The sequence below is a fragment of the Nannochloropsis gaditana genome (genome assembly GCF_000240725.1).
Source record: "Nannochloropsis gaditana CCMP526 unplaced genomic scaffold scaffold487, whole genome shotgun sequence".
NCBI classification, from domain to species: Eukaryota; class Eustigmatophyceae; order Eustigmatales; family Monodopsidaceae; genus Microchloropsis; species Microchloropsis gaditana.
This window is the reverse complement of record NW_005803466.1, coordinates 2,981-22,780: the sequence shown is the minus strand read 5'-3', so window position 1 is coordinate 22,780 and position 19,800 is coordinate 2,981. Positions and strand designations below refer to the sequence as shown.

General features: G+C 52.4%; 7 protein-coding genes across 7 annotated transcripts; 4 read left to right on the top strand and 3 right to left on the bottom strand.

Moving 5' to 3' along the window:
- Positions 1 to 975: 975 nt before the first annotated feature.
- On the bottom strand, positions 976 to 2,434 carry NGA_0239600 (uncharacterized protein). The gene is made up of 3 exons (XM_005854491.1): positions 2,304 to 2,434; positions 2,003 to 2,156; positions 976 to 1,905 (listed from the first exon to the last, which is right to left on the bottom strand). Exons 1-3 carry the CDS (start codon positions 2,335 to 2,337, stop codon positions 1,092 to 1,094), a joined length of 1,002 nt encoding a protein of 333 aa, XP_005854553.1. The 5' UTR covers positions 2,338 to 2,434; the 3' UTR covers positions 976 to 1,091.
- Positions 2,435 to 2,632: 198 nt separating this feature from the next.
- On the top strand, positions 2,633 to 3,788 carry NGA_0240100 (protein phosphatase inhibitor). The gene is made up of 3 exons (XM_005854496.1): positions 2,633 to 2,713; positions 2,854 to 2,914; positions 3,036 to 3,788. Exons 1-3 carry the CDS (start codon positions 2,667 to 2,669, stop codon positions 3,687 to 3,689), a joined length of 762 nt encoding a protein of 253 aa, XP_005854558.1. The 5' UTR covers positions 2,633 to 2,666; the 3' UTR covers positions 3,690 to 3,788.
- A 1,310-nt stretch (positions 3,789 to 5,098) lies between these two features.
- Positions 5,099 to 6,652, bottom strand: NGA_0239800 (programmed cell death protein 2; the record flags this gene model as incomplete). Its single annotated transcript, XM_005854494.1, has 3 exons — positions 5,099 to 5,852; positions 6,090 to 6,423; positions 6,628 to 6,652. 3 exons carry the CDS (start codon positions 6,650 to 6,652, stop codon positions 5,099 to 5,101), a joined length of 1,113 nt encoding a protein of 370 aa, XP_005854556.1.
- A 386-nt stretch (positions 6,653 to 7,038) lies between these two features.
- Positions 7,039 to 8,313, top strand: NGA_0240000 (nmra-like family domain-containing 1-like protein). The gene is made up of 3 exons (XM_005854495.1): positions 7,039 to 7,207; positions 7,285 to 7,931; positions 8,019 to 8,313. The coding sequence occupies exons 1-3, from the start codon at positions 7,043 to 7,045 to the stop codon at positions 8,278 to 8,280; spliced, it is 1,074 nt and encodes a 357-aa protein (XP_005854557.1). The 5' UTR covers positions 7,039 to 7,042; the 3' UTR covers positions 8,281 to 8,313.
- A 2,773-nt stretch (positions 8,314 to 11,086) lies between these two features.
- Positions 11,087 to 12,519, top strand: NGA_0240200 (uncharacterized protein; the record flags this gene model as incomplete). Its single annotated transcript, XM_005854497.1, has 2 exons — positions 11,087 to 12,331; positions 12,478 to 12,519. 2 exons carry the CDS (start codon positions 11,087 to 11,089, stop codon positions 12,517 to 12,519), a joined length of 1,287 nt encoding a protein of 428 aa, XP_005854559.1.
- Positions 12,520 to 12,782: 263 nt separating this feature from the next.
- Positions 12,783 to 17,199, bottom strand: NGA_0239710 (myosin light chain kinase; the record flags this gene model as incomplete). Its single annotated transcript, XM_005854492.1, has 8 exons — positions 12,783 to 13,964; positions 14,148 to 14,341; positions 14,587 to 14,663; positions 15,546 to 15,625; positions 15,847 to 16,053; positions 16,246 to 16,380; positions 16,547 to 17,097; positions 17,152 to 17,199. The coding sequence occupies 8 exons, from the start codon at positions 17,197 to 17,199 to the stop codon at positions 12,833 to 12,835; spliced, it is 2,424 nt and encodes an 807-aa protein (XP_005854554.1). The 3' UTR covers positions 12,783 to 12,832.
- Positions 17,200 to 18,042: 843 nt separating this feature from the next.
- On the top strand, positions 18,043 to 19,486 carry ATPEF1O (F-type H+-transporting ATPase oligomycin sensitivity conferral protein). Its single transcript, XM_005854498.1, has 2 exons — positions 18,043 to 18,216; positions 18,658 to 19,486. Exons 1-2 carry the CDS (start codon positions 18,055 to 18,057, stop codon positions 19,315 to 19,317), a joined length of 822 nt encoding a protein of 273 aa, XP_005854560.1. The 5' UTR covers positions 18,043 to 18,054; the 3' UTR covers positions 19,318 to 19,486.
- Positions 19,487 to 19,800: the final 314 nt, after the last annotated feature.

The following is a 19,800-nucleotide window of genomic DNA, read 5'->3' as shown; positions in this document are numbered from 1 at the left end:
ATAACCACAAAACTAGCTAAACTATACAATTTACGAATCTGTGAAGAAGTTTTTCGCGTTTTACGGTCCTCTTGTAGTAACCCATCGATGTTGCTTCAAGATATGGGCGCTGGTCGATGGAAAAAACCACAGGACTAGTTAAAATCATAGATTCCACGAAATTATTAAAATATTATTTTTCATGCTCCATACAGAAATTCCCGATAGGAAAAACCACTTTTTTACCACTCTCACATTAGTGCGAGATGGTGAAGATAGAACTTTCCCTCGAACATACGTCCGGGTAGCTTTTACTGAAAAGCCCTGAGAACCCGTACTGTACGAGTGTGTCGCGCCTTCCACGCCGACGTCATCTTCGTCTTGGCTGCCTTTGTACATCCGGGTTATTTCTGAGACCCTTCTATTAGTCTTGCGTATACGATGCAAGGTTAACACTTCACATGTCGAGTGGACATGTCCTCCACATAAACCACAGACTCGATGTCGACTTACGTCGATGACATGACATGTCATCGGTTGTCTTTCATGTCGACACTTCTCGACATCTGCGAAAAGCCCTGAGAACTTGGATGAGTACCCCACCATGGATTTTTTTGGGAAATTCAGCATACATCCGGTCGATGGAAACAACCACAGGACTAGTACAAATTATAGAATACACGGAATTATTGAGGTGTGAATTTTCATCCTGCATACAAAAAAATTCCCTAGTTCGCTGTTTTTTCGGAAGTTGCCATCATAACCGAGAGAGGCCCGATGACGGTATTGAAGACAGCACATTCGTGACATGGAATGTCGTGCCATGTCTTTTTAACCCCAAGCAATTAAAATTTCTGGCGGTTAATCGATGTCACTGTGCATCATCCCTCTCATGTCCAATGTCAAGCGTATAACCATAAGCGCTCTTGCCATAAGACAGCATTTTATTCACATGAAATAATCAAAAACATGGAGGCATGAGTAAGATCTTTTGCAAAGGAATTCGACTCACTTTTCGATGGGATGTGTTTTCTTTCATGCTTCAAAACTAATGTAGTATTCACATCGCTGTTCTATAGGCCCTTTTCCTAATACCCATGCACGAGCGAGCGTCATGACTGAGCAAACCACTGTAGTACCTGCTCATAATTGGGCACTGTCCTCAAATCTTTTCCAACCGCTGAGATGGAAACCGGCTTTGAAATGGCCCGCCGCGCTATTTTCATCAAATCCTCGGCCTTGACCTCGTCAATCTTGCGACACAAGGCCTCAGGAGCCTCGCGATGCCCGTACGTGATCATCTGCCGGCCAATGTCTTCGAAGAGAATGATTCGAGATTCAAGCTGTGTCAAGACATTGCACTTCAGCATGTTCCTCGCCCGGGACAATTCTACAGGATCAACCGGCGTCAAGGCGAGTTTGCAGATTTGCGCACAGAATTCGTGCATGAGCTGACCGGCACGAGCGGCCTCGCAGGCACCTGCAATCCCCAGGACCCCCGTCTCATTATGAAGGTTCACAAAGGCCTCGGCTCCCTCTACCCAGTAGTACCGATTCAAAAGTTCCCTATATAACCGTGAGTACATGCCTTTCCCAGGCCCGCCTGCGGAGAAAGAGTCCCCACCACCCAGGAGGATTTGCATCACGCACATGGCTACCAGGTCCTTGTCATGCCATCCCGCCACCTCGAAGCCCACGGCCACGCGAGTAAATGGGTCTATGCTGTCAGGCTGCTCAATCCGCTTCTCGCCCCCCTGATAAAGGGCCCGTGCGCGCTTGTGAGCGCCTTCTCCTGCCGGCAAGCGCCCGAAATGCTTTTTCGCAAGGTCAACAAATGCTTCGTGCTCCACACCCGCCGCGGCCAGCACCATGCTCCTCGCCGTAAAATGCCGCGTCTGGAATGCCTTGAGTCCCTCGGCGCTGAGCCTAAGGAGATATTGGAGCAACACTGTGAGATGTACTTCTGTCGTGTATCCCCAACCCACACTTAGCTTCTTCCCAATCCCCACGTCCGCCAACTTACCCCGGCAGAGTCTCAGGCGTCACGAAGTGCGGCCTACCCAGCGCCTGTCCAGGGTACGCCGCCTCTTGTATGGCCTCCTTGACCAGGAGCTCGGGCGCTATGCTGTCCAAATGAAGGCCTACGATAGTCTTGGATTCTTCGATATCCTGCGCGTCTGAGGGGGTACCAAGGAAAGCCAGAAGGATCAAAAACAGGAAACGAAATGAGTGCTTTCTTTATGCAGCGTAGGTTTCCTTGAACATGAATTCTCGCCCACGCCCGTCGTAACTCCAATGCCCTCTACTTCCGTGTCGTGACCCACCTATTTTCGGATTGAGAACTGCGTCCCCGAACATCTCAAGGATTTTAGAAAGTGTCAGCCGGAAAATTGCCCTGTCCAATTTAAGTTATATTTTCTGGGACGGGGCTGCAATTGCCGAGAAGAGACCGGCAATTGAAGCACGCCTGAGATCGAGATGACTTGCTTGCTATTTCGCACGACTTGCAAAAGGAAACCGAACGGGAGGAATTGCATGCGATGTTTTATTACTTCGGTTATTTAGCGCTTTGTATTGTGCGCTGTGTAATACTGATTAATGGGTTAAAATCAAACTTATTAAGATGCTACTGTCGTACGCTCCGTCTTCGAGAAACAGATATATTCATTTGTCTCCGTCGGACAGTCATGAGTGCCTCCGGATGCCGCCAAGAAGATGATGCGTCAAGAAGAGGGTAAGTGCCCCGTCGTGGGTCACGGGGATTCTGTACATGATTCTGGTTCTTGCGCATTTGAAAGCACATGGGGATGTCAAATACCCACACCGCGTCCTCGCCCACCGTCCTCCGCAATACTATCGTCCTTGTCTTTTCAGGGTTAGATGGGATGAGGAGACAATCGCGGAGCACGACAAGCTGCGGGGAACGCGACAAAAAGTAGGCCATTTCCCTCCCATTGAACCCCATCGACCTTCCACTTCGAGAATCACTGATCCTCCCTCTCTCACCCTTCCCGGGCCATCTCTCCCTGTCCTGATCCCGTCCGTCGCCGACATAGATCGATGAACCCCCCACGCCCTACCACATGTCCTACGAACCAGCCGACGCCGAGGATGACAACATGAAGTTGGATGGGACTGGAGAGGGCGAAGATGACAAGCCCCCCGGAAATAAGGGCAGTCCTGTCACCCGAAATCGGGTCTCCCGCTCGAACTCCGTCTCCTCAGCACCTGGAACGCCCAGTCAAATTGCCAAGAAAAGTCAACCTGGCTACCTAGCGGAAAACTGGCAGGAACTGACGACAGCACTGGAACAAGCTGCCCAAAATCGAGAGGCTCTTCGACAAGCGAGGGGTTCATCGTCGGCAGTGTCCGATGCAGGAGGGAAAGGGGATGGACAGTCTCCGTCCATGTCTCGAAGCGGGAGCGGCAGCAGCCAGCGCTCAGGCAAAGACAGATCGGCAAGTTTTTCCTCGGATTCAGGACATGACCGTGCTTCAGACGACAAGCTGATGAAGAGCCCTCAGCACGCGGCCTTTGCCAAAAAGCGAATGAGTCACTACGACGAATACAAACGCTTGCAAGAATGGCGGAAGGCGCATGAGGGCGAGGAAGAAAAAGACGAGGAAGAGGAAGAAGAGAAAGGAAAAGGACACGAAGGTACTGGTAAGGGCAAAAATCAGGCAGAAGCGGAGAAGACTGCCGAGAAATGACCTTCAAAAGGAGTTCAGCTCTGATTGAGACTCAAAAGAGTCGAGAGAAAGCGAGACTTTGAAAAATGTTAATACGTTGATGCCTAGAACTAAGGGCCGATTTGAAAGTTTTGGTCTAGAGAGTTCAGGCAAAAAGCTTTAGCCACATTTTGTGGCCACATTTCGACAAAAATGAATATCATTGGATTTACGATCTACAGCTGTATTCTTGATTCTATCAAAATTTTCTTCCGAAGGGTTTGGTGATATGCCCACAAGTCATGTGGGTTGTGTGCCCAGAGAGACGTGTACCGCTACGCAAGGTTGTCTGATTGTTCAATATGAACACTCACTTGCAATTCAATTAATTGTCTCGCTTTCACGAGTGAAACTTTCATGCAACTCGCGTAAATGAGGAAAAAAAGTGGTACAATGTGTCTTAAACGAAGTAACCTCCCCCCCCCTTCCCCACCCCTTTCCTCCTCTGCAGCACAGAGTTTACGACGCTTCTTCAGCTACTTTGCCGGAAAAGTGAGCTGAATGAGAAGTCGAAGAGTTGCAACAACTCCATCGGGCGTCAGCGGGTGGTGCGCAATATTTTTCTCCCTCTGCCTCTTCCTCCTCGGCACTCAGGCTTATTTGACACCATTAAGTATGATTTCTGCCTCTTCTTCCAAACCTTCGAACCCTTCACGGCTTCGACTCGTCACGAACAAAAAATGCCCTTTTGCGCAAAAAGCGTGGATTGCGCTTGAATACTTGTATGCTGGGTCCAAGGATTATGATTTGTTGGAGGTAGGACTCTACGGAGGGAGTGGCAAACCGCAATGGTTTCTGGACATCAGTCCTAAAGGACAGGTACCAGTGCTATGGCTGCCGTCTGGGCGATGTGTTGTGGAGTCCGACAATATTCTTGACCATCTTACAAGCCTTCCAGGTCCAAAGCTTGGCTTTCCCAATCCGCTGGTTCCCGCCTCGCCTAAGGCTTACACTCACTTGCGTTCGCTCCTGAATCCATTCCTGAGGAGCGCTCGCACGGCCATCGAACGAAAAGACATAACTAGCCTTTTTTCATCGTTGAATCAGCTCGACAAAGAGATTATTGGGCCATGCCCTTTCTTGGCGGGCGCGACTTTCTCGGCAGCAGATGCGACCTTGCTTCCCTTCATGCAACGGTTAGTCGATGGACACGCGGAGTTGGTGGAAGCAGCAGCGCCACGTCTTCATGAGTGGTATAAAGATGCCGCCAGGGAGCCATGTTTTGAAGCAACTTGCGTGTCCGGGTATTGGATGTGGTGGTGATGGTTCAGCCGTCTTTGATCGGGTGGACGTAATTCAAGGATGACAGGACTCATGGAAGGAAGCAAACATTGATATGAAAGACTCATCCTCATTGCTGTGTGACTGCTTTGAATTTTTCCCGCCTCCGATCACGCCATCGGCTTTTGCCGCCAGACAAACTCCTCTACATACCTCCCCTCTTCCCCTCCCGTCCCCTCCTCGATCCCGGTGACTTTCTCACCGGTCCTACAACTTTTAACGCATGTATACACGGCCAAAGTTCCCCAATCCAGGGAGCCGAGCTGGAGATGCCCGGGTGCTTGCACCTGTGCATCCACCCGGAGGTGGTGGAGGAGTTGCGGCATGACCTGAAACTCAAAGGCGCGCCTCGCTCCACAGAGAGGGCAGGAAGGAATGTCGGTGCTTGAGGCGGGACGTTCGTCTCGGGAGACCCACAAGGCGGCCGCGTCATCCCAGCGTGCGTAGCGAAGAATCTGTGCAGGGTAGCGACCGATCACAGCCAGGAACCGCAAGCTCAGAGCGTCCGTCAGGGCCAACTTGGCCCCCGTGGCTTGATTCAAATGCTGTTGATCAAGAGAGGCGTCGTCGTCGGTTTCTGAGACGATGACGTGTTTGTATTTCTCTAAAAGCGCCGCGTCTGCATCCTGCTCACGAGCGTCACGGACCGCATCGTTCTGTACGCGTTCCTCCTCGATCACGATCTCATATTCAGGAAATGTAGAGCGCAGAGCGTTTTTGACTCCCGAGTCAGCAGGTCTCCCAAGGTCTGGTGCATTCGCCTGAGGGGGATTGACCGAAGACGCTGGGACACCCCCAGAGGTAAGGTTTGCACCCCTTTCCTGGCCGCCACCCTCGGTAGCGAGCTTTTCTCTCTCCACTTTTCTGCAGTCCAATTTATGTCCTGTTTTCCATCCTTCCTTTTGATGTTTGGGTGTGCAGTAGCTAACGCGTTTACAGCCCGCGCAGACTTTGTCTGCCCGCAGCCCGCACACGTCACACGTCCGCACTGCAAGGGCTGCTCGTCCCTTTATACGGCCTCCGTTTTTCCTAATATCCCGAGGATCTGAAGCATAAAATAAATTTTGACGAGGTAATTGACAGCGCAGAGCTTTAACGCACCCCGGTCCTTGGCATCGAAACTTTTGGCAGACAAAGACGTATAGGGCGCGATGAAAGGCCTCCTCAGGCTCGTCAAGAGGGCAATAAATCTGCAGGACGAAGCTAAGAGGATCTTGGCAGGAGGGACAAAGCAACAATTTTTGAGGGGGTAGATCTCTAGGGTTTAGCCATATGGGCTTCCCGCCCACTTTCCCTCCGTCCCAGTCGCGCCAGTCAGGGTCTTGGAACAACAAGCGATTTTGCATCTCCTCGGGGAGCCGCTCCACAAACCCAAGCTGCATCCCCCGGTCACCGTCGTCGTCTGATGAATCATCACTACTCCTACCATCTTCACCTATACAGCCAACTTTCCTTTTGATTTCTGTATCCGCCACCGGCACAAGAAGTGGAGAAGTAGACGTAGGAGAAACATCTTTGCCCCGTCCTGATCCTTTAGCCTCACATCGATATTTGCTATCGGTACCCGAATTCCAACCCTCTTCTTTCGTCAGCATCCTTCTACAATCTACCGGTATTTTGATCGTTGAAGGAGTCATACCGGCTTGTGTCTCATCTCCGTCCATAATGCCAGTGGGCTCGACCACCATTATCAAACAGCAAGATATTTTCTTTTCCAAGTGACTGGCCGCCGCTTATCTGGAAAATGTTATCAAAGCCAGCTCCATTTCTGTACAAAGTTGACAAAGGATGTTGAGAGAAGCTAAGACATACTTCACTTCAGGAAACTTGGCACGTCAATGGCTTCCATCCAACGTCGCTAACCTCCTCCCTCTCCCGGGAAGACAAGTCAGTTGAAGTTTTGGTGGGTTCGAAAAAGGCTGTCTCGAACAAAGGCGTCCATATGTCACTCAAATAACGATGGCAAGGCTTACTATGATATTTAATTTTTTTTGCTTTATTATAAGACCTCAAACAAGTCACAACTCCTTTTTTGCAATTGCTTTGGATTAGACATGCCAAAACCGACAACACAAGACAAAGCATTGGAACCAGAATCGCGATTACCCCTGGCTCTCATAATCGGAGGCACGGGCTTACAGGGCTCTGGTTGCATCCAGGATTTGATTGTCAGTAATCGTCTACGGCTGCGTACTACCTCACGAAACGCCAGGAGTAAGGTACGTATGATCGACTTTCCTGTCAAAAGGTCATTTCCTTATGTACTAGCGAACTCTACGGGCATATTTTTTGACAGGCAGCATTGGCTCTTACCGCCCACGGTGTTGAGCTTTATGAAGGTAGTCTGCTTGACCGTCCCTTCGTGGGACGGGCCATGGCAGGGGTGCATTCACTATTCCTGGTGACATTTTCTGATCACGACGGCTCCGAGGTACAACAAGGCAAGAATTTGGGGGACGCAGCGATAGCGGCTGGCGTGAAACGCGTCGTGTTCTCAGGTGGAGAGCGTATTGGGGTGTATGCGATGGATAACAAGTTCCAAATAGAGGAATACTTGCGCACTTTGAATTTCTCCCACATAGTTTATCTCCATACTGCCTTTTTTTACGAGAATATTGTCACCAAAAGGGGCACGAAACGGGTGCGTATTGAGCGTAATCCCTCATCAGGACGTATTAGCAGATATTTTTTCTCTATTCCTCTGCTAGAAGATATGGCCATTCCATTCATTTCCCCGAAGGATATCGGAAGGGTGGCTGCCACTGTCCTCCTCGCCCCGCATTCGGATATTCCTTCTGAAATTGTGCTCCCCATAGCCGGGGACGTGCTTTCACCTAAGCAATTTGTTGAAAAGGTGGCTAACTTGACAGGTGTGGAATCATCCTACACCCAGCTCCCACTTGATTTTTTCCAACGTTTGCCTATCCCAGGATCAGAGCTCATGTACGTAATATGAATTTTGCAACGTGCTTGTTACTTCTCTCATTCTCGCTAAGGAAACCGCTACATCATTTCACTTGCCATACCCAGCGTTGAGATGTACAAATGGTACCACGCAAGATGTCCAGGGGAAGGTCACTCACGCGACCCAGAATCTACTCGGTCCTTGTGCCCTTCTGTGCGAAATGCGGACGAATGGCTGCAAAGCGGTGGTCTTCGTTTGATCAATGACATGGCCTTTGAGGACGGTGTTATTAATCAGATCAAGGACGCTTTGATGGGAACTATTATTCGCGTCTATGGAGTTTATTCAAGGATAGGTTCAGGGAGAGACCATGAAGGCAAGCAGTAGTAATGAAATCGCCGGGGGGGGGGGAAGTTTTTGAACGTGCAAACGATGTGAATGCGACTAGATAGGACTCCTCGCGATAAACACAATAGAAAGGAGCGAATAATATGGCCGAAAACATAATTGTGATTTTAGTTACTCCTAAATGGGGTAGAAGCTCAGTTGAACGGGATACGTGTGACGTTTCTGGTGTCCAGTAACGATTCGAGAACTTCAACATTGTGATTTTAGTTACTCCTAAATGGGGTAGAAGCTCAGTTGAACGGGATACGTGTGACGTTTCTGGTGTCCAGTAACGATTCGAGAACTTCAACCCGCTCGCTTTCGATCCGCACAGCACGTCTTTACTTCTTTTCCTGGATGCGGCAGCGACATGTTCATGGAGCCCCTTAAAAACCACAGACAGATCGTCGTGTTGAGGATTATTTGTCAGAATCGCTCCGACTACCTTAATCCTTGTGTAATGGTGGATAAAAAGCAATGTGAATTTTCTAACTAAGCCGATACTTCGATCCGTCCAAACGCAACACTAGCTTTTTTACACTCCATCAAGTGACGGCAACATACACCATACACGCGAGTCAAAAATGAAAGCATACACATATTTATTGCCATATGCTTTCCTGGTATTCCTTCCTCGCAATTCACGGTATGTGTTTGCAGGAGAGTACGTCTCAATCCTTTGGGCTCTTACGTTTCCGACCTACCAACCTTTCTTGTCCTGGGTGCAGCGTAAGCGCGACTACAGATACCCTTCAGCATGGCAAGAATCTTCGCGAATCTTCGACCACTGTTGCCATAGAGGCCTCCGGCTACGCGGAGGACGTGCATACCGTAATGGAGCTGGAGTCAAAATTGAAGGGCTGCCATTTGAAAGGACCCTGCGCCTGGCAGTTCAGTTTCACTCCGACAGATGTCAGCGTTATCGCTCCAGAGCCCCATGTGATTTATCATTATTCGTTGCACACCATATTTGAGCACGACAAGACGGTGTATCGCATTCGAGGTCAATTTCCAAAAGTGCGCTATTTCTCCGTGCAGACTTACACCTTCTTACGCCAACCTATAGATGGTAGGGCAGACTATCAAATAAAGCCATCATCAGGTGTGAATCCATTCACAACGCCGGTACATTCTGCGGACGAGAATGGCTATTATGAGATCTATTTCACAGCTAATGGTGATCAAGGTTACCCTAACGAGCTCAGAGCGTACCATCCTGACCGCATGCTGACACGTCTGCAAGGAGGGCGCAACACGTCATATAACCTTTTCACCATGGCTATTCGCTTTTACGCTTCGGATCCTCGCAATGATCAGAGCTTGACATGGGGCAAGGGGGCATCCCTCTTTGGCTTCGTGGATCCTCCTATTGTAGAGTGGAAGAAGCACGACCAAGAAGCATTTCAGGTTATTCCTCAGTGCACAGCAGCCGAAGAACAGTGCAACACTGCTATACTGGATAAATTTATGAGTTTCCCCCAGTTTCTTTTGCCCTTAAGAGACATTCCTGGCTTCATTTGTCCGGTGGCAGAGACAGAAAAGATAAATTCTGACTTCTACTTGTGGCGTGCGAAACTTCCTGCCATTCTGGATCTTTACATCGGCTTCAAGAACTCGGACGTAACGTACTTTTATTGGTGCGACATAGCGGCGCGTATGGGCAAGAACTTTGTTTTGAAGATAACAGGCACTCTGGGAACCACGCCTATGGGACTATATGATGAACCACTAGTCTCTAAACCAGAGGAATACGATGCCCGGTACATATCGTTTCACGCCGTTGATTTGCGACCCCCAATGCCTTCCTATTCGGCTATTTACGATGGAGATCTTTGGGCACAGCATGGAAAAGGATGGAATCGACAGTATTCCATTGTCTCGGCGGAATTCGAGTACGTAGCGGAGGCTTGCGGGCTTTTGGATCACAGCAAGGACACCTTCCTCGCTTTCAACCGGGCCGACGGGAACATGAGCTCACGGCACGTTGCAACACCTGGGATTATTTATCGAGAGATCTTACCCCGTGTTTCGCGATTGGGTGAAGGTGGCAAGTCTCCAACTGACGTGGCGTTGCAGTGCAATATGGAACAAGGCACTCCAGATACCGTTAATAATAGAGATGTGCCCTCAGGGAGCAATGATCATGCACCCAAACGCTCACATAATCCGCTTTGCGATGACCCCAATTTCTCCCGCCTCGTCATGCAAGAGCGATATCCGGAAATCGTGGTGTATCATTGCGATGTTAATACAGGAGTAGCCACTGTGCTGGCGTGATGTGACGGAGATGTGATCCTAGAATGTGTAAAGAATGAAAGCTAAACAGGAAAGGAGTACAAGGGTGGCAATCATAGGCAAAGAAAAAAAAGTATGTATGGACTGAAGGCGAAAAACAATATTTCCCCACTTTTCATGGATTGATTTTTTGATTTCTTATTATAAGGCATGCTGACTTCCCTTATGATGCATGCACGTATCAAAAAAATGCTGAGGGCCGCACTCTATCATGGTTTTAGACACAGACAACCTATAAACATCAAGGCGAGTAGCGGTGAAGATCGGATCGAGGGCTGGAGCGACGACAGGGACAAGGGCCAAGCAGGAAAAGCTGTGATTATAAAGATGTTTTTTGTTGTCCTTCTGGCTTTGCGTCCTCGTATTGTTGCGGTCCTGTCTACAGTCGACGACCTTATGCAACCTTCCCTTATCTCCTTGTCCTTTCAGGGTCACTTCCCTGGGTGTGTTTATCATCACATTTCCCGCTTGAAGTGGTCTCGTTGCTTCTTCGAGGCGGCTTCGGGCCACCATGGCCGCCGCAGCAGCACCAACGCACCCCGCTATTTTTGCCAGACCGGCATCCAACCCCAAGCCAACGTCGAGCGCAAGGGAACGATGGAGAAGGCGTCGGTCTCAGGCGCGGTGTCGAAGCATGATCCCGTGTCAATTTTTTGGTGGCCTCCCCTGCAACCTCTTCTTTGCCCTTGTTGTGCTCGCGTTCTCTCTTCAATACCATGCTGTCCGTGCTGAGTCGTGCGCCAATTTCCAAGACTGCTTTACTTGCAGCAACAGCAGCATTTCTTGTCACTGGTGCGGAAAAGACAACAAATGCCACGCCATTGGCTCTCCTTACGGGTGCCTGACGGGCGTGAACTGCTACGGAAGCGAGGCCTGCGTGCGTTCGGAACCGGAGGCGAAGCCGCACCCTGCCCCATCAGGCTCTGTCCTAGTGGGTTTGGGCATCTTCCTTCTTACCTCCCTGTTTTGCACGAGCGCCTGCTTCTTCGTGGCGAACGAGTACGTGAAGCATGCGACGGTGGTGCGAATGGAAAAAGATCCGAACTACCAAGAACTCCTGGCTTTCGACGAGGAAGAGGAGGGACTGGCGGGGCGCAGTCGATCGGGTCCGAGCAAGGGAGGAGGAGAAGGGGTGTTGGGTGAAAGGCGACCCCAAGGCAGCGGAGGGGAGGATGTCTGGGACCCGGTGCCCCGGATCCGCGTGGAGGAACGGTCTCGCTTCCTGGTCGTGTGCTCGCAAGTCATCCGTGCCGCGCTCATCCTCACCCTCGCCTGGCTGGTCATGGTGGCTGTGGCGGTCTTCTTGTACACCCCGCAGGTCCCGGACGTGAACGTGTGCAACACGGCCTTGGACTGGGGCTCCCTCTTCACGGGCTTGGAGCGCCTGAAGCTCGAAGCAGACTACCAGCTGCTCTTGAGCGTGTACAACCCCAACAGGCTGGACGTGGCCATCAGCAGCGGGCAAGGCGTCTTCAAGCACGACCACGAGGCGATCGGACAGGTGGAGGTGGCGCCTTTTCTGATCAAGGGGGGCGCCATCACGGACGTGCTGGTGACCCTGGTCTTTACGCCCTCCGTATGGAAAAGCCTCCAGCTCGACCTGGCCTTCCAAACCGGCTCCCTCATGCTCATGGTGGACATGAACGTGGCGGGACGGGTGATTTGGAACGGGCGGAGGCTCTTTCCCTTCACGTATGGGCTTCAGAACTACTTCATTCACGTGGGCAAGGAGACGACGGGGGGCCCGCGCCATTGTGTAATTGCACCGCGTGGTAGCGCGCCCGGAGGGAGGGAGGGAGGGAGGGAGGGAGGGAGGGGGGGAGGAATGCGCGAGCGAAGATGGGCCTACATCTTAAGCCCACGTCTTGTGCGGCATGGGCGTGTGCTTGGCCCCTGGTTGAGGAAGGGCAGCTCAGGGAGGAGAGGGTCTGGGGTGCCGGATAAGACAAGGATGGACCGGGGGGAGGCAGGGGCGGAGGGAAAGTACAAAGTTAGGTTGTGTGCATACGTGGGTGGATGGGCTGAAAATCGGGTGAGGAATGCCGCCCTGAGGTCTCGGGCCCGCGCTGCCATGATGACGAGACAGCTGGTAGGGGGGAGAAGCTCGGTCGTCAGGACGGCGACACATGTACAAAGCAATAGAGAAGCAGCACAAAGCTTCCTGGCCTCGTCTCATCCGAGGCGTACCTCGCGCGCCCCGTGCGTGATATGGCTGAGCTTGAATATTTTTTCCTTTTGCCGTCCTTGCCCCCCCGTGCTACAAGGCCGTCCCCCTCTCTAAATTCTGCCGCGTCTCGACCGTGTACTTGTCGTAGGCGCGCTTCAGCTTCTTGTTGAACATCTTGTTCCGCTCGTTGATGGAGGACACGTCCTCCCCCTCGTACGCGGCCCGGCGTCGGCTGAAGTTCTTCCTCGCCCTCTCCCGCTCCTCCAGCTCCTCCGTCATCCGGACCAGGCCCGCCGCCTCCCCCCTGGGGGCCTGGCCGTAAGCCAAAGGGTCCGGTTCCTCCCCCCGCCCCTCCTTCTCCTCCTCCGCCCTGGCTCCCCCTTCCGCGGAAGGGAGTTTCCCCAGGCGTTTCTTGTAAGCTTTGTACAAGGCATCTTGGTTGAACACGTCCCATCCGAAGGCTGCCTGGCCTTTCGCCTTCCGGACCGCCGCCGCCTGTTTCTTTCCCGCCGCTTCCGCTGTCTCGAACATGTAAGCCTCCTCCGGTTTCATCCCCCGGGCCAGGATTTCTTTCCTCCACCGTTCGTTCGAATCCCGCCGCTCCTCCGCCCGCAGACGAGCTTCCAAGTTGGGCGTGTTCTTGCGCGTGAATTCCTCTTTCACGGCCTGACGATTCAGTTTCCGGCCCTGGTTTAGCTTCCACTTGAGCTTGTACAAACGACGTTGGGTCTCCGTCATCCCGCTCATGTCCGCCTCCTTCTCTCCTTCTTCCTCCTCCTCCGCTTCCTCGTCCTCCCTTATCCGCTCCTCCTCCTTCTCCTCGTCCTCGCCGCTGTCCTCCTCCCCCTGCACTTTCTTGGCCCCTTTGCCCTGCCTTCCTTCCTCAGGCTTGTCCCCCATCTCTGCTCCTTCTGCCTCCTCCCCTCTCTCCCCCTCGTCCCCCTCGTCCTCTTCCGCCGTCTCCCCTATCTGCCCACAGTCCACTACCGTCACGGGCATGCGCGGCCGGTCCCTCCCGTCCGTCGCCACCATCTCCACCACCTGCAACACCTCCATCCCCTCCAGCAGCCGCCCAAAGACCACATGCTTTCCGTCCAAATGCGGGGTGTCGCGGAAGGTCAAGAAAAACTGAGACCCGTTCGTGTCCGGGCCCGCGTTGGCCATGGAGAGGGTGCCTCGGGAGGCATGCTGGTACGTGAATGCCTCGTCCGCGAATTTGAGCCTGCAGGCAGGGAGTGGCGCATGCGTTGGCGCATTGAAAACGAGTTGTTCGCGACCCTCGGGCACCCAGCGGCCTCTTCCCCCCCCCCCATCCGCCCGTCGTGCCCCCCCTGCCTCTTCCAGACACAGGGCCCTCACTCATTCGTCCTGCCTTTTGGCCCGAACGCCTCCGGCTTCGACGTACCCGTACACGGACTCGCCGCCCGTACCGTCCCCAGCAGTGAAGTCTCCGCCCTGGGCCATGAAGCCCTTGATCACGCGGTGAAAGATCGACCCTTTATAGTGGAGCGGATGCCCCGACAGGGGGCTGATACCGCGCTCGCCAGTACAAAGGGCCCGGAAATTCTCCGCGGTTCGTGGGGTTTGTTCAGTGAAGAGCTGTACGGTTACGAAAGAAAGGGATGGTGGCGTGTCAAGGGAAGAGAACACGTGCGAGACAAGGCGTCCTTCATGCGCTTCAATTTTGGGATCAGACTTGAGTGCGCTCGCAAAATGGATCAATGGGATTCGAGAAAGTGCGAAAAAAGTAGAGGTGGCTTCGTCAAGACTCAGTCATGAGCAAGCGTACATTACATGTTCCATTAAGGCACGGTGAAGAAGAAACCAAAGCAACCTCAACGCACCTCAAAGACCATGCGTCCCGCAAAGCGAGGCCCGATCTTAATATCCATGTAGACCTGTACACTCTTCTTGGTGCCCCCTATGGCGCTGTGACGCACATGCATTGCTTTTTGTCGTGATGCGGGCAGGGGCTGCCTAGGCGGTAGAGATGCCCTGCTTGACAGTGACGCCACCTGAAAAGCTCCCGCCCCTCGTCTGCCTCTGCCTTGGAGGGGAGAACCAAAACCTTTAGGACTTAAGGAGAAAGTCATGCATACATGGTCATACATTTGTGACCGACCGATTAAAGGGATTAAGGAATGGCTGAAAAGCAGGCTTCCGAGGCCTCTATCTACAGGCTTTTGCTCACATCCGGGGATGATATCGCTGCGTGTAGATGTCAGCACAGCCGTCGCGATCCCGTGTCGTGTGAGAACGAATTTTAATAACAACACAACGCAGAATTTAGAGTGTATTCTGAATTTAGAACAGCAATGTGGATATGGGTTTTGAAAAGGTCAAGCCACTCAGACGGTGTTGATAACCGAAAATCTAATTTGCTCTCGGTGTGAAGTGTATGGCTACCCGCACATCCTCGTCACTTTTATCTCAACCTCCCTCACATATTCTCCTTCCACCGATACTTCTCATCCAATCATAAATTGTCACGAATAAACTGACCCCTGACAGGGCCTGCTACTTGTGTGCCCTTGCAGCATTCTGGCCTGTCACTGGCTGTTGCGCCAATATACAATTTACAACCTTTTTGCACTTGAAGACTACCCACAGAAGAATTCGTGATTTCACCCTCCTCAAAACTACACAATTCAGTCCTTTTCTTCACAATCTGACCCACTTCCCCCCCTTTAGGCAGTGGCCACAACATTGGTCGCCAAGATGTTGTCCCTGACGGGCTTGAAGTCCACGGGGGGCCCGCTCTCGTCCATCCCCTCCCCGTCCCCGGTCGAGTCGTCGAGCTTACCACTCATAGAGCTTCCCTTCAAGCGGTGCATGAGAATCACTGCCTTGGCAGCACCGCGAAATTTCCGTTTGGCGTTGAACCTGTGCAAGGCGCAAACAGAAAGCGATTTAGAGATGTCATCAAACGAAGGACGGATGGAAGAGAAGATCGAGCACGGATACAAATGCATTGTCTAGAAATACAGTGATCGAAAGGCATGTTGAAGCCGTGCGAGTGAGCCCGAGAGGAACGATTCCCTTAATCCCCAGCAGCTCCCGTGCCCCCTCCCTTCCCCTTCTTCAGGCCTTTTCCCCCTTCGTACTTCTTCATCTCTTCCACCGTGCCAGCCAAATCGCGTTTCTGCAGCAAGTGGTCGCTGGTGAGGATCCACGCGTGCTTCAAGGCCCCTGCCGCGTCCAGGCGCTTGTGGGGGTCCACGACCAGAAGCCTCTTGATCAAATCCTTGGCCTCGGGGCTCACATGGTCCCACATGGGAGAATGGAACTTGAAGTCCCCGCGCTTGATTTTTCTATGGGGAAAAGGGAGAAAGCGCGAGGAAAAAAACGAGACGAGTCCACGGCGGTGGTGAGTCGGGTTTGATGAGGGCGGCGCACGGGTGGGGGGAGCGAGCGAGACCGGGTCGGCCCCAAGCACAACACAGAAAGTATAGGCAGCCAGACCCACACTTTCAAACGCTCCCGCGAGGAAAGCTGGGTTCTACCTGAACATGCGGCCCTGGTTCTCGTCGTAGAAGGGAGGGTAGCCGCCCAGGAGGATGTAGGTGATCACGCCCGCGCTCCAAACGTCCACCTTCTCGCCGTACGGAATGCCTTTCAGTATCTCTGGGGCCACATAGCTGGTTGGGATATTCGGCAAGGAAGACCAATGAGGCGAACAGGCGCGCTTCGAGGGAGGTGGAGAAATGATTGCGGGCAAGAGAGCAACATGGAGGGAAGGAAAGAAAACAGGACAAGGAGACACGAATGCGCGGAAAGGGCCCGGCAATCCATTCAAGTACCTACCCAGGGGTTCCGCATTGGGTCGTGAGGCTATTGGGCGTCAGCATGCGTTGGGCAAAGCCGAAATCAGCCAGCTTGATGTTCGCGTCGTCCCGCTCGTCCTCCAGCAACAAGTTCTCTGGCTTCAGGTCCCGATGGACAACTTTGGTGGAGTGGCAATATCGCAGGGTGTCGAAGAGGATGCGTACCAGGTCTCGGGCTTCTTTTTCGTTGTAGCTTTTTTTCTCGACGATACGGTCGAACAGCTCCCCCCCCAAGCAGATTTCCAGCACCAAGTAATACTTTTGTCTATCCTTATAGAAGTCAAACAACTGGACTACGTGCCCATGCTTCATGTCCCGCAAGATTGCCACCTCCTGCTTCAATGCCTCGTCGTCCTCTCCGCTCAACTTGGAGCGGTCCACGATCTTCACGGCCGCTTTCCGTCCTGTCGCCTTGTTGGTGCATTCGTACACGACGGCATAGGCTCCCGAGCCCAGTTCTTTTCCCAGTGTGTAGTCTTTGTCGAATGAGAGGTTTTTGGAAGGGGGTAGGCCGTTGCTGTTTGCTGCCGCCTGTGGCCCGTTCATCGAATGAAAAAAAATGTGTATGTTCAAGTTAATGGTTACTAAATGGTTCGCAAGGCCGAGTTTCACAGAGCGGCAGAAGACATCCATTGAAAACTCGCAAGTATGCAGGAGGAATGAATATACTCAGGGTACGTGTATATTTAAAACTATTGTGAAGCATTAGGATAGAAAGGAAGGATCTGCTACAAAGTAAATTCAGGAACAATGTCGGACACACCAAAGATTCCGACCCTGACTGCCCGCAAAAATGGACGCTATTCCAAAAACATAAAGGTAATGATACAACCCCACGTACCTTGGCATTTACGCATCCCATACTTATTTGTTTGGCACCCGTTGGTGTGTTAGTGGGTAGCGCTTGTTCTTACTTTCGTTCCTGAACGCCTGAAAGCCAGGAAGAGAGGCACGATTTGAGTCTTTATAGGGGTCCTCCCCGGCCAGGCAACGCTTCTCTCCCCCAGCTGCTCTCGCAAAATTTCTCTGAGGGCTGTCATAGCTCTGCGCATCCCCTTATGTGACGTCGCCACCGGTAGATTTCACGCGGACACGGGCATATCTCCCATGTGCGGGAGGAACAAATGACGATGGGGTCGCATTCCATCATAGACTTGGGGGCCTCTCCCGTCATCCAGCTCTGCGTCCAGCCTTCCGGCACTTTGTCTTGTGCTCGTCGAGCATCTTCCTTCACTCCGACGCCCATGGTTCGCTTGCGCGCTTGCGTTCGTTGTCCCTTGGGTACGAAGGCGATGCTGTTGTAATGAACGTCGATACCCCGGTGGAGGGATGGGCGAAGTTTGTGAAAGCGAGGAGAGGTCATATGCAGCAGGAAGAGAGAGCCAACCCGCCCTCTCCGATTCGAGATGAACCCTTCTAAAGCTGTGTGTCACTCATGCTCATGCATTTCCCTACAATGCCCATCTATAATGCGCGAATAGAGAAGAGATGGCCGCTACTCTCCGAATGGCTGCCTCGCGTGCTGCTCGGCAAGCCATTATCCGAGTCGCGGCTTCCCCTGCCTCTGTCAGCCCTGTGCGGTGCTTGGCGTCAGGCGGAGGGGAATATAACCCTTTCACACACTCCTTGGACCGGTTAAACACGAAGAAGGTGAGGATCCTATGATGCGGTGGGTCTGTGATGCATAGGTTTCTTTTTTCCGAGGCACATGGGAGATGAACGGGCGGGAGTTGAGTGAGAGTCTTCGATTTGGCCGTGTGTGTGCGTATGTCTAGCTTTTTAGTGGGAGATCATTGACCCTCGCGCCATAGTCGGACTGGTTTTGATTGTTTTTTGGTATCTAATCAGATGCTCGGAAAAGTAGCCTGTTCTTCCTCTAAGCACTCACACATTTCCTTACGCCAAGGTCCTGCTCCTCTGTGCACTTGTTACAAGTCAATAGAAGTCAAAAGCAAGCACGTTGTGAGCTTTTAAGCCCTTCAGCGCTTCATAGTTAAAGAATGATTTTTGGGTAGCAAGACTTAATATTTCTCGGGTCCCTGTCCCGTTTTCTCCGTCCCACTTGCTCTCCCTCGCTCTGTTCTCCCCTAGGTGGCCCAAACTCTAGACTTGGGCGATGGGAAGACGCAGAAGATCTTCGAGCGCATCAAGGTCGAATTCCCTCCTGAGCATTGCCCCCCCATGAGGCTCTCCGGCCCTGTAGGCAAGATCACTAGCAATCTGTACTCGTACGCCTCCATGAACGGCGTCTTGGACGCGGTGGAGAAAGACTTCCACCTGGTCGAGAAGGATTTGATCGGCACGAAGGAATGGCTCAACAGCAACGGCTGGACTACGACGCAGAAGCTAGAGATGGTGAACAAGTTCATGAGCAAGGCGGGGAGCCTGACCCCGTTCACAAAGGAGCTTTTGCCCTACTTCGTGGAACAGAAGATGCTCAAGCACTTGCCCGAGATCAAAGACCTGTTTTTCAAGCTGGTCAAGGAGAAGCGCGGCGAGATCGACGTGTTCGTTACCAGCGCCGACCCCCTTGATGCGGCAACGCTCAAGCAGCTAGAGGGCCTTATCATCAAGCAGATCGGATCGTCGGCGGCTAGCAAAGTGAACTTCCACACGGACGTAGACAAGGACCTGGTGGCGGGGCTACGCATCCGGTATAAGAGCACCTTGATCGACAACACCGTCACCCGCAAGGTGTCTGCGACCAAGGACACGTGGGCAAAGGCCTATCAGGAGGCCATGGCGTTGTAAGGAGGAAGCTTTTAGAGGTTCGAGGGGGAAGGTGGGGTGGGGACTTCGACTGAATCGTGCGGGTGGAAGTGGGGCCTCGCGCGGCCCCGTGCAGGACGTAAGGCACTGGAAAGGTTAAGGTGGCAGGGTAGAAAAGTGAACGACGCGAAAGAAGAATTTGTGAAGAAAACTGCCCCGAAGTGTGTGCGAATCGATTCTGTGTTTCTTTTTTACCCATGTCTGTGAGCACATTGATTCGTGTATCTGGCCTTGGCATGACCCCCAAAGGGGAGCGGCCACCATCGCTGCGGTGTGCCAATATAACTTCGTGGCGTTCTTCTAAGCCACTCTGAATGACCCGTAGGCTGTGTTGCTCCCACTGTCCGTGCTAGCGCCCGGTCTTTGTTGCACACCCACGCAACAGCTCATCCTCTCCCACTTGGTAAGCTCGCGCCTTCTAGAAGAAGTCTGTCCTGCGTGGCTGATTAGATAAGCGTTCCGCTT